Source organism: Apteryx mantelli, chromosome 2 (genome assembly GCF_036417845.1).
Source record: "Apteryx mantelli isolate bAptMan1 chromosome 2, bAptMan1.hap1, whole genome shotgun sequence".
Lineage (NCBI taxonomy): Eukaryota > Metazoa > Chordata > Aves > Apterygiformes > Apterygidae > Apteryx > Apteryx mantelli.
Window position 1 is genome coordinate 136,058,881 of NC_089979.1, and position 17,683 is coordinate 136,076,563.

Consider the following 17,683-nt stretch of genomic DNA (forward strand, 5'->3'; position numbering starts at 1 on the left):
GAGTTTTCTTGTGAGTGCTACAATAAATTGTTTTTTAGACTCACTACAATTATTTTTACATAGCTGGAAATAGGAATGGATCTTAGGATTTTATTTTGCCTCATCTTTTGGGGGGAAGGAGAGAAAAGTGTGGAAGAAGAAGAAGGAAGAAGAAGTTAAAAGAATAGACCTGAAGAAGAAAGAATAGTTCTGAAACTCCACTTGACATGGCTTTGACTTGGTTGCTATAACTTTGGCATATAGTAAGAATGTAACAACAAAGATGTTAATGGTTTATTTCACACTTGTTAAATATTTCTCCTAGCAGTGTAGCATAACAATTTCACTGTAGATGAAATTGTTGCTCCAGTTAATACAGCTTTCCAATTCTGCTTGTCACACTAGTGAAGACAGTAATTTGAATCCTAAAATAATGTTCCTAATCACTTGACAAAAATGACACTTGCCTTAATTATAGAAAGGTATATAGGTGAACAAATTCCATTTACACTCAAAATTGGAAGTCACATTAAAAGGCAGACGTGTGGAATTAACAGAAAATTAAACTTGACATCTGCTGTATATGCAATCCTTGACAATTTTTTATTTTTATTTTTTAATGTGAGCCCACAGGTAGCATTAAGTATGTTTGGCAAAACACAGTATTTAGAAAAAAAAAAAAGTTTAAACTACCCAGATGACAGAATAGTTTGCTTATCAATGTCTAGTTAGAGAAATGTCAGCTAATGCCATTGTTTAAATGTCAGTGGAGAAACGTAATTGGATGTACACAGGGAAAGACTTGCGGTTCACACTTTAAAGAAGCAAGTAAAGAAGCATGTTTTTATTTTCTAATTTAGTGGTTGCAACAGAATAATGTGCTCATTGAAATGGGGTCATTTAAACACAATCTCAAATGACTCATCAGAAGTTGTACAGGCCTTTCAGATACTATAGCTATGAGATTTAAGGCGAATTCTGCTGAAGTTTTAAGACTGACAGGTAGATGATTCCAGAGCCCAGCCTTTTTGTCTTAATGTTGTGCCTTCCCCCACCCTGCCATATGGACCCTGTCACCAAATGTGAAACCACAATTTGTGTGTGTGTGTGCGCGCACGCGCACACACACACACACACACACGCACGTAAACATGAGGAGAGCCAAGTGCTGGGAACAGGTTGGATTGGAGTGGGAGTGAAGTAGCATCCAGGGTTTCACAAGAAGGAGAGAGTGTCCGCTGCTTAGTGGCAAAGGGGAAGAGGAGAAAAGGAGTATCTAGAGGCTGGTTAGCTGAAGTAGCAGTATTTGACTCTAAACTAGAAACAGTTACGTATCTATCAGTTGCAGCTGCAAACCAAAATTGACAGCACCAGTTCAAATCCCAACAGAGCAAGGCTATACTTACCTCAGATAATCTTTTTGGTGAAAGCCGTATCAAGGGTGAGGGTTTTGCTTAAGGATGGAACAGAGGCAAAGCTCTGAAAGCTCATCAGCTGGATTAAGTGAACAAGAAACCTATTGAAACTACTTTGAAGTATAGTAAGACATAGATACATTTGTCACTGGGTTAACTCATTGCTATGGTTGTGATTGTTGGTACATTGAATCCTTGCCAGGCTCCCGTTGATTTGACTGCAAGATGGTCTAGCTAATTCATAACTAGTAAATCATAATATGGAAACCTGCGTGCATACTAAATTACTGCCAGCCCTTCACTGTATTTAACGTTTATTTGTTAAAGCAAGCCCATAACATGAGAGGAAAACTATTAAGTGGAAATATGAGGCTATGTTAGCTCTTTGTGTGTATGATCTTACCAATACCGTACAGAAATTTTTCTTCATATGACTTTGGACATGACAGATCAGAAGTGGTGATGGTGGGGCTGACCTGTGGTGTGTGTACTAGTGCAAATGTGGCTAGAACTGATGAGGGGGAACCCACTAGTGATTTGGAATAAAGATCCTTTCCCTGTGCGAGCATGTTTATACACATACAATATATATATACACATGTATGCTGAAGGATTAATGCCCTAAGTATCTCTCAGAGTCTAGGTAGCTGTCTGGAAAGTCAGTAGCTGGTAGTATGACAGTTCAGTTACGAAGTTTGCCCTTCCAGCATAAGGCATATCGGCTTTTTTTAAAGGGTCTGGATATCCGCTACTTCAAAGCCAGCATATACCATCTCTTCAGAAGACCAGCTTGTTCTTTCTGTCAGGAATGACAACCATTCATCTTACAGTTAACTTTAGTAAGTCTAGACAGAGTTTCTGTAAATCTCTTATAACTATCTTCAAACAAACAAACAAACAAAAAACTTTGCCTGCAACATTTGGTTGACTTTAGGTAGAGGATTTTGAATTTAAGTACTCTAACTAGTTCCGTAGTATGCATTTGGTTAGTACAAACTTAATAGAAAGTGCTGCAGAACTTAAATTAGTATAATGTTTGGACTTTCCTTGCTTTTAATAGCTGATTTTAATGTCGTAGTGTTTTAAAAGGAAATTTAAACAGTGTCTTCAGTTTTGTCTGTGAGTCGTATTGGTAGAGTCCTTTTGAAAAGCACTAAGGGAAATTTTATTTTCAGCCAGCTGAAATGGGACTGTTCTGATGACTAGATCCTTTTGAATGCCTTTTGAATTAGTAAGATTATACACCACTTATCTGAAGCATGCAAGAATTGGGCCAGTATCTGTTGTACTTAGTATGGTGTACCAAGTTGTGCAAGTTTTAAGAAATCCTATTAAAATACCAAATGAGATTTGAATCTCTGTAGCCATACGCTCAATTGCAAAAATAGAGCATAGGACAAAAGGTCACTGTTTTATCTATTAGAATAAGAACTTTCTTTGATAATTCTGCCTTCATCCAACTCTGAATACAAATCCTGCTATCCAGTTTAATGAATTTTGTTAAGTCAGGTAGAATGTTTATCCCACATTTAGAACTTAAACTTTTTTGAATAGTACCATTAAATATCCTGATATTTTGATATACTGATTTTTTTGATTAAAAAAAAAAAAAACAACTAATCATTGTCTTCTGTGTGTATATTCCCTGTTGCTTGTAGTACTCTGCAGAAGTTTTAAAACAAGTGTATTTCTGGGGACATAAATTAGAGGAATTTTCTTTACATGTTGTAAGGTAAACTTCTAATGGAAGTTCATGTCATTTTATTGTTGTAGTTGCCACATTTTCTTTAGATTAATGTCCCATCACTTGCCCTCCTTTTCCCCTGAAAATACAGTTTATCTGCATTTACTTACTATTATGAATCAACAAAATCACCTACTCACTATGACCAAGAATTTTTATTTGTCATAGCACAGTTCTTCAGCATTTTAACTGTATGGGTTGTATATATTTTTTTATGTTATGCTGCCAAACATGAACTGAAAGATATTTGTTTTGTACTGACTATATTTTAAATTATTTTATTTGTAATGGGATAATATGAAAAGAAACATAGCAATTACTTTTAAAGAAACCTCTGACTTCTGAACTGTTTATGTATTGTCACTGTATACTTCACTGGTGGTGTAGTAGAGGAGTCTGAAATATGATGACTACTAAATGATAGAGGGCACTTCAGATGCTATTAGTTCTCAAATAGTTTGAATATAGTCTCAAGTTTTAATTCCTCAAAGTTGATGCAAAATTCCCACACTTGCAAGTTGGACCTAAATTTTGCTATGCATGTATCCAAGCATGGTGCTTTTTGTTCAGTAGTAGAAATGGATGGTTTTTTTCCTTCTGTTTACAGTGCCTCTGACAGATTTTCTGCAGAACATAAGCTTTTTCAAAAGTTTCTAATTCACACAGTCTTAAAGACTTTGCACTGTAAGGAGAGAGGTGCTTCTTTCTCTTCAGTGTGTGACTCAAGATGACAGAATAGTGTAAATACCTTGCTTGAGAGAACGTTTTATTGGGTAGAGTATGGGAATATTGTATTTAGGGCTGCCTTTTTGTTAAGAGATCCAGCTTTCTAGCTACAGGGAGGACTGAACAAAGTAGGAAAGACACTAATCAGGAAGAAAATAGAATTCCATCTCAATATACCTTAAACTTGGAATAATTAAATTCTTCCTACTTTATTATGGTGATTACCCTTTACATTTGTGAAACAGCTCTCCTTAAAGCTATGATCTTGGTTTTGGGCAGCCTCATGTCTTGCTTTCAGAAAAGAACTGAGGCTGCTTTGTGGAGGAGCCTTATGTTATATTACTTTTCATTGTCCATAAATCTTAAATCTGTTTTGTCAGGAAGTTCGTTTTCTGAATCCAATGCCCAAAGTGGAAACATGAAATCTAAATAGATCCTTCAAAGAAATAAGAATTGTAGCTAAGCTTCTACCCTCCTCCATTTTAAAAACTAAAAAGGAGCTCCCTGCAAGTATGGTGTTCAATCTCTGCTTATTTTCTAAATGTTAAACTGCAAGACGAGTATATTTAAATACTTCCATAGTGTTACTTGTTGACATAGCAGTTGTCTGAATTTCCATCAGGGTGTCGTTTGATCACTGGTAGGAAAGGCATAAATTAGACAACAAAAAAAGAAAAGTTGAGAACATTAGAGCTGGAACAGTTTTGGTGGCCTATAAATACTTGTCATCATCAGTTTCACGCTTTTGGGACTTGGCTGAAACATGTTTTCCATATTGCACTATAGACTAGATTGAATTAAATTTATGTAATCTTTGTTGACTGCATTGCAGCATTGTGAAAGTCCAGAACTACTGTAGCTTGGTTCAGGCCAGTCTTCACTGCCTTGCTTTTCAGATTATCCTGAATGTATATATTGTTTGCACTGTAACCTATATCAGCACAGTAACCTGAATCTCATTGCTTTGTTCATACCTTTGCTGAATCTGCTAGAGCAGGTGAAGATTTGTCTACTGAATTATGTAAGGCGTCATCCTAGAATTAATTTACTCCTTAGACATGAAAAGCAGATAATGATGTTACGTTATCTGTGATCGAAAACACATTTTTTTAATAGCCTTTGATATTTGTTCTGTTCTCCTATGCCAGTAAGAATAGACTCCTTTTCCTATTTTATTGTACAATTCAAACTACTTTTTTTGTAGTGGAAATCTTTGAAGGATGGAGAAGGAGATGGATATTAACATATAAAGAAAATTCTGAAAGCGTCGCTGAAAGTTGTTCATTGTTAGAATGAAGTTGTGGATGTAGTCGAAGGCAGAGAGATGTTTTTACCAGGTATTTGCTGATAAACATGACAAAAGTGATCCTAACTGTGTACAAACAAATTCCCATGACAGTAAGTGCAAGATAATTTGTTTGTTACAGGAATTAAGTGTCTGCCATAAACATATGCATAAGCATATTTAAAAACTAATTGCGAACGCTAAAGCCCTGTTTGTACAAAAGAGTAATGGAATAGCATACTTGATTTTTTTATGATTATAAGTAAATCTGAAGTTGGATGTAAGACTTGGCCTTAAGGAGAACTGATTTAGTATATATTTATCCCATCATGGCTTGAAGCAGAGGTGAAAAGTACAGCTGTAGGCCTAAAAGTATTTGATAAGATTGTGAAAGTTACTAAATTAAAATACTTTAATCTTATTTTCCATCTTAAAAAACAAACCAAAAACCACAGATGCTCTAGCAGTTGACTCCAGCTGCACAAAATGCTTTTTCAAAAAACCTTTTTCTCCCCCACCAAATATCAGTCCTGTCTGCTGAGCAAACTAGCAAAATCTGTTTCCTACAAACATGATAATGCCTACATTGAAAAAAAAGTTTTTCCAGGTTCTCTTTTTCTTTTGATATTAAATTTTTTTTTTTTAATGGACTTGTATTTAAATAATCTGAAGAATTGTTTGAGCACTCTTGATAATTTGTTAGTTTTATTAAGGAGTTTCTTAAGCTTCCCTCTTTTATTTTAAGAAAAAAATAAAGGTAAGCTTGTATCAAATGTTTGGTGTACCTGCTGACCAGTGCATGGCTTGACTGGAGACAGGGACACTTTTTGGTCTTGAAATTGCTTTGATCTAATGAAGAAATGGCATTGCTTGTCTGTTGAAGATTACACAGTTGGTTGTGGAAACAAGATTGTATTAATCTCTTTCCATTCTGTTACAAAGTCTGCATTTTTCTTGGAAGTAGTGGAGAATTTCACAGAAAAAAAGGGATCTCAAGAAACAAAGTGCAAAAAATGAGAACAGAGAAGAAAAGGGAATGACATTTTAAAGGGTAATATTTGCATCCGAAGTGAGAGATTGGTAACTTAATAGTTGAAAGAAAAATACTCAAATATTGGTTAAACTGGACTACTAGCCCACATATTAGTTAATAAAAATACCGTTTTAATAAAAAGAACTTATTTATTTCATCAAACAAAATTTCTATTTCATATCAAGTTAAAATGTATCAAGATTTTAAGAAACTACAAATACTGCTCTGGAGAATTTAAAACTTTACAGATACCATATTAATTGTTCTTCTGTGTGTTCTTGTTTTCAGACCAGTCTTTCCATATGGGGATGGGGAAGTCTTGGCGTTGTGCTTTTTCTAATAACTTTTGGACCCTTCGCTATATTTTACTTTGCGTTTTATATCCTCTGCTTTGTGGGTGGGTAAGTATACTACTTAGTGTTTTGTATAATTTCCTATGAAGGTAAAACTATAATGTGCGTATTAGCAGAAAATTTGATCCAAAAATCTGCAGTAACTTCAATGTAATAGATGTTTTCATATTTGAGAGTCTCCTACTTTATGAGCCAATTTTTTTTTCTTGACATCTCAAATTTAACCAAAATAAATTTTCTGTTGAATAGTGCTGCTTATACTACCCTTGCCAACGCAAAACATTTCTGGTGTGGGAAAAAATATTAGTAGCTATTTGTAATATGATGATCAGAGGACAAATATTCACATAACAATGTTTTCTTCAGTTGTTTTTTACTTTCTGTTACTGTATCAGTTTTTTCCCCAGCTATTTATTACATAATTATTATGTCCCTTTTCCTTATCACAATCTTGTTTTCCTACATAAGATATACATTTAGATGTCACTTTTTTCATGAAGAAAACCAGTGGGTGTATGGAAACGATAAGTGTATACATGGCTACATTTTGTGCAGATAAATCAGTTCAGCAACTATAGGCATTTCATACTTCAAGCTATTTTATCTATAGATAGGAAGGGAGCAAACAGGTGATGTTTTTATTGTCTTTAACACAGTTATTACACTGGGTATTATAATGCCTGCCTTATAACTTGTGTAACTTTATTTTTAATGTCACTCTAAATTTGTTGGTGGGATATTCCTACTTTCTCTCACACATATGTCTGTTATCTACAGCACAGTAATGTTTCTTGGCTCTCCAAAATCCTGCCTGACTTCTAAGTGGACATTTGGGCTACCTTTAGTATTTTTATTTTTCTCTTTGAAAAACCATCCTAGCCTTCTTATCAGATGTAGTACAGAATGTATACCTGTATGTCATATTTAAAGGTGTAATAGAATTTAGTGGCTAGAATTAGAGACTCCGTGCTCAGGTTTTAACTGTATTAAACTTTGGAATTCTATTTCTGAGAATTCATAATAGCCAATTTACTAGAATGAGGATTTGGTTAGAGGAAAACTAATTTTTAAGTAAATGCCTTTGTCTTGTTGAGTTGAGACAAAGTTCTTCTGTTTTCTATTTTGTATTACTACATCTTTAGTATTGGCAATATGAAAAATAATGTGAGATTTAATAAAAAATTAGATGCTTAACCTTCCTTCGTGCTCAATTTCAATTGCTTGGCTTGTCAAAGCTAACAGACAAAGGAGCTTCTTATAGGGTATGTTTCAAATCAGCTACAGTTTGTCCCTGTGAGCCTGTCTCTGGTGTCTTAGCGTGCTCATTCTCAAGCCAGCTCTGATCTCTTTGCTATGCTTCCTTTGCTGCTTTTTTTTTTTTTTTTTTTTAATGTAGTCAATGTACATTTGATCTTCTCAAGGCTAAATTCATCTTGTGGTGGTATATCTATTAAAGCAGAACTTGTATCCATCTTCCTAGTATGTGTTTGTTTATGTAGGTAGATATTAAATCTTAGCCCTTCCAGTAGATTGCTATTACTTTTTTAGTTTAATGTACAAATATTTTTGGCTAAGGCTGTGATCTGGCCCTTTTTTATGTTGTTAATCTTTTGCGAAGTGTGACATGTACTTTAAGCTTTAATATTCAGTATGCAGAGCCATGAGTACTAACTAGGTCAGATAGGTTTATATCAAAATTATTCTTGTCTGCTTAATTCTTCTTGAATTAATTTCCACCAAGTTACGCAAAATACTTAGTCCTATTCCTCTTACAAACACAAATATTAATGTTGTAAAGTAACTTCTTCACCTATGATTAGAAATTATGTATTCACACCACCATTATATAAATTAAGAAAATAAAAATCTAACTTTGCTACATGTTTATGGTAGCTTCCTTAATACCTCACTTACCCTTATCCTGAGCAAGGTAACAATTTTGGATGTGGATTTTTAAGCTATAATTTTATGTTGATATTTTAAATTCTTACCAATTTGGCAAGCAATTTTCTAACTTTTTACACTTGCTTAAAAATGGTGGCTGTATCAATGGTTCCTGACTTCCACCAGCTGGGAGTCGCACTTCTGTCCCATTTTACAGTTCAGACAGCAGCAAATGTGGAATTGCAGTTGGTGGCATCTTTACTATTGACCTAAATATTTAAAATATATGCTAATAAGTTGTGAATGAAAACAATAGTGATGCCATAGCTGTATCAACATAATCTCTTTCTGCCGCCACTTTTGTTGTGTGCTAATTTCTTTTTGCTGTACTCGTGTGTATTTCCTTTTACACAGATGACTTACAGTAAATGTACAATTGTTATCTGTATGCATGGCAGGATACTGAAACTGTTTGTGTATATAAATAAAAGTTTTAAATCAAAAGCCTTTTTTTATTTAACTTTTTTTTTTTTCCCAAGACTAATTTACAAAATCTTAGCTTTTTTTGTTTTGTAGTACATCTCTCTCCAGTTCAGGATCTGGTAAGTTGTCACTGTAGGGAATTTAGCTCTTTCTGCCAGAAACAGGAGGCAAAAGATTGATATTGTTTTTGTAACCTATATAGCCAAGACTGTTGCAATGTTTGAATCTTCATGAAGTACTTTCTGCCTCTACTTCAAGTATTGGTGCAAACCCATTAACCTGAGCGCTGGGCCTGCCTTTTACCATCTCCCTTTTCTTTGTAGCATGTATGCTTATTTCCTTACTCTTTCTTCTTCCCTTTTTGAATCCTAAAGGCATTGGGGGGGGGGGGGGGGGAGTGATCTGTGGCTCTGCCAACAGTCCTTAGCTTCTGATGTTGGCAGAACTGAAATTTCTTGGACGACCAATCACTTTGCGACTTTAGGGAATTTGTTCTGTCCTCAAAAATCATAATTAAGAGTATTGATTCACATCCCGATGTATGTGACTGGCTGCGTGTGCTGATGATTCTGATTGCTAGCCAATTTGGGAATGGTTCTGAAGCTGCTTTTTGATGTCCAAAAGAATTCAGCTGAGGCTGTTACATCTCAGATTTGAGGGGAAAATGATAAATCTTTATCTGCTGTTAATCTGTTTCTGTGTAAAGCTGGTCTTCCAATAATCTTTGGAAAAATCTTTAGACTTTTCTCCAAGTGAATAAAACAGAAAAAGGGAGAGCTTGTAGGTTATTTAAATTTAGTCTGTAAAAAGTCTAAAATGATTTGTCTTTACTGGGCTGAATATCCTCTAGTTCTTGACGAATTAGATGGCTGGTCAGGAATTTCCAGCGCAAGTGCTTAACAGTTATACTGGATGGTTTGGCTATATATACTTTCTAAAGCACCCAAGACATTAAGTCGGAGAATAAAATGTATTGATTTCAGATATAGAGGCAGAAGCTCCTAGCATTTCTTGTTAAAAAACAAAATACTTAACAGGCATCTAAGAAGATGAGCATACATTTGAACTATCTTGATAGGATATTGTATTTTTGAATGGGTCATTAACTTCAAATGTGTCATCTTAAAACATTTGAAAGAAAACAGCTGTATAATCTAGAGCTAGTTACTTCTAACCCTTCTGTCCTTTGAATAAAAAAAGAGAAGGCACATCCCCTTTCTAGAAGTTGCTAATATACGTTTAAAGTTAAAAACTGTTAAAAACTGCAAAAATTACCTTTTGGATAAACTGGTTCCTTTAAAAGCAGGCTGAGGTTTCTAAGTGGTAGATTATTTAAAAAAAAAAAAAAAAAGAAGAAGCTATTTTTAATGATTTTCTTTTTAAAAATTTGATTAATATTTAGCATAGTGAAGCTAATACTGAGAAATGAGCCAAGCAAGTTTTTTGTCCTTGAACTGAGTTATAATGCTAATAGCACCATTGGTGTTAGGGTTTTAAAGCTCTCTGGAAGCAGCTGGAGCAGATGAGTAATTAAAGCTTTTTTTTTTTTTTTTTTTATTTATTTCCCCCCGTCCTTCAGTCATTTGTAGAAAGTATACTTAGCTGGTAGGTAAAGACAGTGCTGTAAGCTCTGAGGCAATCTGTGTATCAAGTGAAATTTTCTTCCTTCTGCATTGTTACGTTACTCATAATTATTTTGTTCAACTTTTTTGTCCTGGAGTTATGTGTAAATGACCATCTCCCTGCACTTGAATTACTGAGCCTCTGGAGTACTTAAAAGAATGGTTCCCAGTCTGGGAATTAAAATCTTCAGATGGCTTATTTCTGGCGAATATAGGCACACTGATAGGATTTCTGTTCTAATCATGTGAGTAAGGATGTCATGTATCAGGGAGCAGTCTGTATTAAAATATATATATCTATCATTTCAGCACATTTGTAGCCTGGAACAGCTTTGAGTTCCTGGGGTCCCAAGTGTTGCTCAGTTGGCCACTTTCAACTGCATACTTTGCAATGTGTGTTTAAAAAGCTATGCATGTCCAGCCTTCACAAGGCTAGTCCGAGCAGCACTGAACTTCATCTTCGCATTATTCTTCCTGCTTGACTTTTCAAAGGCTACCTACTTTGATTACATTGTAACTGGGGAAAAAAAGAAGACTGCACAGCTTTTAGGTTTTCCTCTATTTCTTATTCAAATAGCTTTATGGTGTGTGTGTTCCTGCCCTCCAGTCCTAGTGTCATAAGCTATATTTGTTATTCCTTTTTATTCCTGTTGCATCAAAGTCAAACTTCTTATAACTTACTTTTTCCCTCATGCCTTCATTTATATCATAAATAAGCAGGACTGTTTTTCATTATAAGTCATAATTTAAATATCATTGTGGACTTCTTGGGGAAGAAGACAATAAATTTATAATATAACATGCTTTTAAGATGACTGGTCCAGACATGTGTGAAGTCAAATTTATATACCAATTAATAAACCTTGTGTTTGACTTCAGCTGTCCTCTAGACTTTTCTTTGGCTAGCTGTTCTTAGGCAGCCTGACAGGAATACTTTTTTTTTTTTTCTTTTGCGGCTTATTGTCATAAGTTCCATGTCAAAAATATTTACTTCTTCTCATTTAAGCATATGCAACCAGTAGCATTACTATATCAGTTTCTTCCTGGTCTGTGCTTGTGTGTCTTATGCCACAATGTAATGGCCTGAATACATCTCTAAAGAGTTTAGTTCGTCATGGTGCTGAAGTAAAAGAATCTTTGTAAAAATGCAACCAGACTAACTTATCTATGTACTCCTTTTTCATTGCACTAATATTTATGAAGATAGATGGCACCCATCTCAATTTCTTATCATGCAGCAGGCCCTCTAGTGTAGATTGTGCTGTGTAGATCTCCTGTGTGATAGGAATTGGTGCTGATCCTAATACAAGACTGAGAAACTGCAAACTTGATATTGTGTCAGTGATTTTGAGCAGCATGCTACACTGTGAAAGACCATCTTTCTTGGAGAATCAGCAATGAGAATCTTATATTGTCAGTTTATTTAACTTGGTGTGAAATATTTTCTAGAGGAAGGAAAAAAAGACTTTGTTTTAGCTAATCTCTCTTTTTTCTTTTTTAGGGGTTTTGTGGTTACTCTTTTATTTGGAAAAAACAACTCAGAAAAATACCTTGAGCAGTGTGAACATTCGTATCTTCCTTGTACATCTGTTGGGATCACTAAGGTAACGAGAGATTACTGGTGTGAACTTCTAGATCAAATTTTATAACTTTGAAACTTAGAATAACATTAATAATCCTTTTCTATGTAAGAATTTAAAATGTATCAGTTTCCTGAGATATATGCTCCAGCTTTCATGTTTTGAGTCAAGTTTCTGAGGTGCAAAACTATGTGTGAAAGTGCAATGCAAGGTTTTTCCTTTTTGAAATACAAGCTTTTTAAGCATTTATAGAAAGTTTGTTTCCACTATTGTTTCTGGCTTCACTATGAGAAATGAGTAAGATATAAGTGGTTAATATTACCTGTTAGGAAATTACTAAACTTTCTTTCTAGGCTATTTGTTTTTGTGTTATTTTTGTTTGGCTTGGGTGGCAGCTACTTCTTGCTTGTTTTTACACAATTGTCATCACTATTTAGGATTCTTCCATCGTCGGGTTTTTATTCTCTCCAGCTTTTTGATTCTTTATGATGAGAAAGTTGCTAAAGCCTAGATTTAGAGCACTTCAGGGAGGTAGAAGTCTTTGTCTTTGACTGTCTTTAAGACCAAGCAGAAATCACAGAAATGTGTGCGTAAATGCAGAGGAACAGTGGGATCCACTTTTCCACTCTGTCATCTTTTTTTCTTGTTTGTTAAAAGAGACAAATCATTCTGATTGATGGATCTAAATTCAGGCTTCCTAATTGGATAAATCTGCATCTCTTTGACACAGAATAAATTCTTACTATCCAAGAGGTAGAATTACCAGGAATTCTTGGTTTATGAACCTGTACATCTCAGCGGTTCAGAAGTTTAGATATATCTTGGCCTAATCCGTTTGAGCTATTCAGAAGAGGAAAAAAAAGTTTCACCAAAAGATTGCCAGTTATGTCATGATACTTAATCTCAAACTGTTTTGACTGAAACATCCTTCTCCTCCTTCTTAACTGTCAGGTATTCAGTGGAGTCACAAAACTATCTCATGGCTCTCAACACTGCATGTTATCTGTGAAAGGGGGGTTTCAACTCTCTTATCAGTAGCACATTGAAGGAAGATTTATTTTGGGATTCAGCAGTATGTTTTCTAGTCACAAGTAGTTTTTGTGGCTGATTCGTAGCTCAGTTGGTAAGTTGCCTTTTCATATAAGCCTTCTTTTTATCTGTGGAGATAAATCTGGGCCTTAAATATGTTCTAAACTTTGGAGTGTCTTTCCTGATCCAAATGAAAAATACAAAGTTTAAAACTTTATTACTACTACTGCAAAAGGACAAGTCAGCAGATAAATAATTTTGTTCTGTTAAGGGGGGCCTATTCTCCTTTCAGAGGCCCAAAGTCCTTGATTTCCCCAAATAGTTAACATTTGCTTTCGCGTTGCCTGAAATACTGATGTCCTTCCTGTTTAAGAAATGTAAGATAACAAGTAAGATCTCCCTGAAACTGAACTTCATAGGTTTTTGATATCGAAAACATGTAAGTTTAAAAAGAATGAGTTGCTATATAGCCCTTGGTGCTTATAATATACAGATTGTGAAATGTTGTTGATGCCTCTCATGTTGTCTGAGAGCAGAGTTATGAGAATTTTTTCTGTATTTTAAACTTATTCTACACCTCTAAAAACCTCTTTACATTATGTTGCTTCTTTAAGCTCCATATTTATGCATGCTCTGGTCCCTTTATAATAGGATAAAATGTCTTCCTTTGCATAATCCTCACAATCTTGGTGCTTTGACTTCTGGTGTGAGCATGGATTATTAACACGTCATTTTTTTCATCTGACCTACCCTGACTAGTCTGTGGATTGAAGTTTTGTTGTACAAAGGTGTTTATTTTCAGCTGTCTTAGTAAATGCTGTTTGAAGCTGTTCTCCAACTAAAATCTTTGTCTTCTCTAGTAGTGTTTTGTGTTTCTTACCACTCTACTAAAATAGCATTATCTGGTTTAGTTGAGCTTTTCAGTAACAGTGATAGAAGAGATGAGTCCTAAACTAAACCAAATGGTATAGGTTTCCTTGGAGTTCCTGTTCACCATTTTGATGTTAAATTTCTGCTGATTTGTCTTTACTGGAAAGTAATATTTTTAACTTGAAATTGTTTTCATTTTTAAAACTGTCATGGCCCTAACTGGTCTTGAACACAATGAATATTCTCTGTAGTGGCTAGTGTATAGGTTATGATTCTTCCATGCACCAAATCCAAACTCATTTTGCTTCAGCATTAAATTCTTTTCTGATGCTGTATTTTGAGGAGTAATATAGTTATGTGGATTCCTTAGAAGAAGCCTTTTTTTCCCCCAAAGAGAGTGGGGGTTTTTTGTTTGCTTGTTTTTCAAGTTAAGTTAAATGTTCAAATGCTTGATTTTAAAGAAATCAATTCTAACTCAGAGCACCAAAAATGTGGCTGAAAATAATGTAAAGAATGCACCTGACCTTTAAAAACATAGGGTTTGATGCAGATACATTTGCCCAGTTGCTGCTTGTTATACATAGTAGTGAATATATAACAAAAGCTTTGCATTAAGGAGATCTGATTATGTAAGTCTGATGGACGTTTAATTACTTTTCTGCTGGTTTTTTGTTTGCATGCAAGCAGACAGGTTTAAAAATTAGGATTAGACTTAACTTTTGGAAGTCTCTATTTTATATAACTTTCATGTCAGGAATATACTAAATGTTGTAATGCACTGGTTCTGTAAGCTGTGTATCACCTGCAGATCTACATTAAAATAATGTTGAATAAAAGGTAGAGCCTTCTCAACTGTTAATTGATATGCCATTTTCAACAAAAAGGGTAGATTCAGACTAACTTTAACAGAACTGTGGAATGTCTAGCGATTATCATATGTCTCACCCAAAGGGCAAGGAGATTCTTCTGTAGGCTAGGCGCACTATTGACAATAGTTGCGGCACTTTCTTGTAACCTTGTCAACTTTGAATGATCATTGTTGTAAGTGCTAGTTACATACTTGATCCCTGACTAAAAATCTCTGAATCCCCTTTTTGAGTCAGTGAGTCATATGCTATGGTGCGATTGAATGCAGACTTGAAAATCTCCTGTGTCCTGTCCAGTCGTGAAAGTCTCTCTGGCCTGTGACTGCAAGTATATGATTTGGGAAATTGTGGCACACTCTAAATGAAGCATTCTTCACATTTGCCGGTTATCTAGCATAGTTTCAACAAAGGACTTTAAAATAACCATTAGTGTGACAAAGCAAAACTGTGAAGTCTTTTCTTTCACTGAGTCTAAGTGCTTGGGGAGCCTGGGCTTGCATGTACTCAGTGCTCTGTCATTGTGCAGTGTGTGTCTCCTGTTCCTCAAATCAGTAATTCCTGCTCGCTTGAAATGAAGTAAGTAGGAATCAAACTTAACGATAACAAAACAAAAAACAAAAAAAAAAGTGGTATTCATTTTTCCTAATTGATGAATTAATATTGATGGGAGTGTGTATCAGACTAATACTGTGTATAAAGTGCCAGTTAAATGGGACAGTTTCTTTGTGTAAGTTGGGTGCCTCCTTTAAGTCCATCTTCTAAATTAATGTATGGAATCATGGGCTTAAAACTGGTAATGCTTGCAAAAGTAGAGCTACAGTGAAGGAAATTGTCAGTTGCTATAGCTGCATTGAAATTTAAAGCACTTATTCTAAATTTTAGATGTCTTCAGACATATCAAAAGCAAATGAAATTATTCTGCACATGCATAAACCTCTCACATATGGTCTGACCTCATAGCTAGCTCTGCTTTGAGCAGGAGGTTGGATAAGATGACCTCCTGAGGTCCACTCTATCCTGAATCATAAGAGCCTATGAGCATTCAAATTTTACCGGCAAAGTTCAGAAAAGTTCCCTGGGTGCTTTTTTATTTATTTGTTTTTTCCTGGGACATTTTCCAAATGTGGCTTTATGCATACAGTCTTTAAATTTAAGGAGGGTTTTTTTTGACAATTTTCTTGCAGGTTTTTAACAATGCTGTGGTTAGTATAAACATTTAAATGTTCCATTCTGTATTGTCTTGGTATTTTTGATACTGTCAAGACAAAAAATTTGCAAATTTATTACTACATAATTGGAATATTGTTGGAATATGAATCAACATTCTTAGTATGAAAGTAACTTTAAACAATTACCTTGTCTTGAAAGTTAAAAATATACAGAATTTTCCAACACAGTGAAAATGCTCCCTGTGTTGAGATACAGAATTGGTTAGGTAGAAGGGGAAATGTTTCCTATCTTGGATATTTGACTGCTGTTTTGAGATATACTGTTAAGTGATTTAAATGAGAGAGGGTAAGAGAGAGAGAAAGAGAGAGAGAGAGTGAGAGAAACTCAGTACAATAAAAGAGAAACACTTGATATTCAGCTTATAATTTTTTCACTTACGTTTTCTGGTAGTTCTGCAGTATTTCCAATATAGTCACAATTTTTCCTCTCTATTTCAAAGAATAAAACAACTTGAAATTCTTTGAAGAATAGCGCAGGTTACTGGGTGGTCATTTCTCAGAAGATAAAGGGGTTTATTGCGGGTTTCTTAAGTTTGCAAAAAGGAACTGATTTAGTCCACTCAGAGTAGCACTGATAAAGTATGTTCCTTTTCAGCATGTCACTTACCAAGGGTTTGCTTTGATCAAGTAATTCCTGGACTTAATTGCTTAGAGTTGCAAGTCCTTCTAGGAAATAAACTTCTTCCGTGCCCCCTCCCCACCATTACTTTTTAAGCACTTGTCTGTCAAATAGTAATGGTGGCAAAGAGTAGTTTCTCTACTGGGATATATAACAATCTGAGATGGATAAAGAAACTGAGACAAAAATGAAAAATTACCTGCCAGAGGCAGCACAGGGAGTTCATAACAAGTGTGAAACTGTAACCTGCCAACTATCCTGTGCTGCCGTTACCTCCAGTGCCATTTTGTTGCTATTTGAGTTTTATTACCTTTTGATCTGGTATTTTAGTAAACCTCCTTCTTTACAGTAAGGAAGAAGTAGTTTTCCAGGTTAGTTCCCCATCATTATTTACTATGTACTGAACAGTATGGATATTACATCTGATATTCTGTATAAAATACAATCACAAGCAAAATGTTGTCATATAAACTTGTTACTGCAAATATACAAGTATCATAAACCTGCAAAGTTAAATTTTCTAATCTCTTCAAGTGCATAGAAGAAATGAAACATGAAGCCAGACCTATTAAGATTGACAGAAGACTGACAGGTGCAAATATAATTGATGAACCTTTGCAACAGGTAAGAATTATTTAATTTATTTTTATTTTTGCAGGTACTGGGTGATAGCATGTATTATCTAAGTAGTACTGAGCCAGATAGAGGTTGATTAATAGTCTCACAGTTGAGAGTGGGAAGTGAAGAAAGCTGAAGGATTGACCAGGATATTGGAGAAAATTTTAGTCTGTGTTTTCTGTATATTAGTGTCTAAGCAGAGCAGTGGTAAGTACATGCAGACCAATATGAAAAAGAGTTTTCGGTATGTGAATTGTGGAGTCTCATTTCCTATTTCATACTGGGTAGGAGAGTGCCATTTACTACATGAACCTTTTAACAAGACTGCTATTCCATTTTGAGGCATAA

The 17,683-nt window shown here is 34.9% G+C and overlaps 1 protein-coding gene across 4 annotated transcripts in view; it reads left to right on the forward strand.

Moving 5' to 3' along the window:
• SNX13 (sorting nexin 13) overlaps window positions 1-17,683 on the forward strand; it is a 77,648-nt gene that overhangs the window by 18,186 nt on the left and 41,779 nt on the right. For all 4 annotated transcript variants that reach the window (XM_067291614.1, XM_067291616.1, XM_067291615.1 and 1 more), the window contains exons 2-4: window positions 6,471-6,583; window positions 12,026-12,128; window positions 17,252-17,341. In XM_067291614.1, coding sequence (XP_067147715.1) covers window positions 6,471-6,583; window positions 12,026-12,128; window positions 17,252-17,341 — 306 coding nt within the window. The remainder of the gene's footprint in view (window positions 1-6,470; window positions 6,584-12,025; window positions 12,129-17,251; window positions 17,342-17,683) is intronic.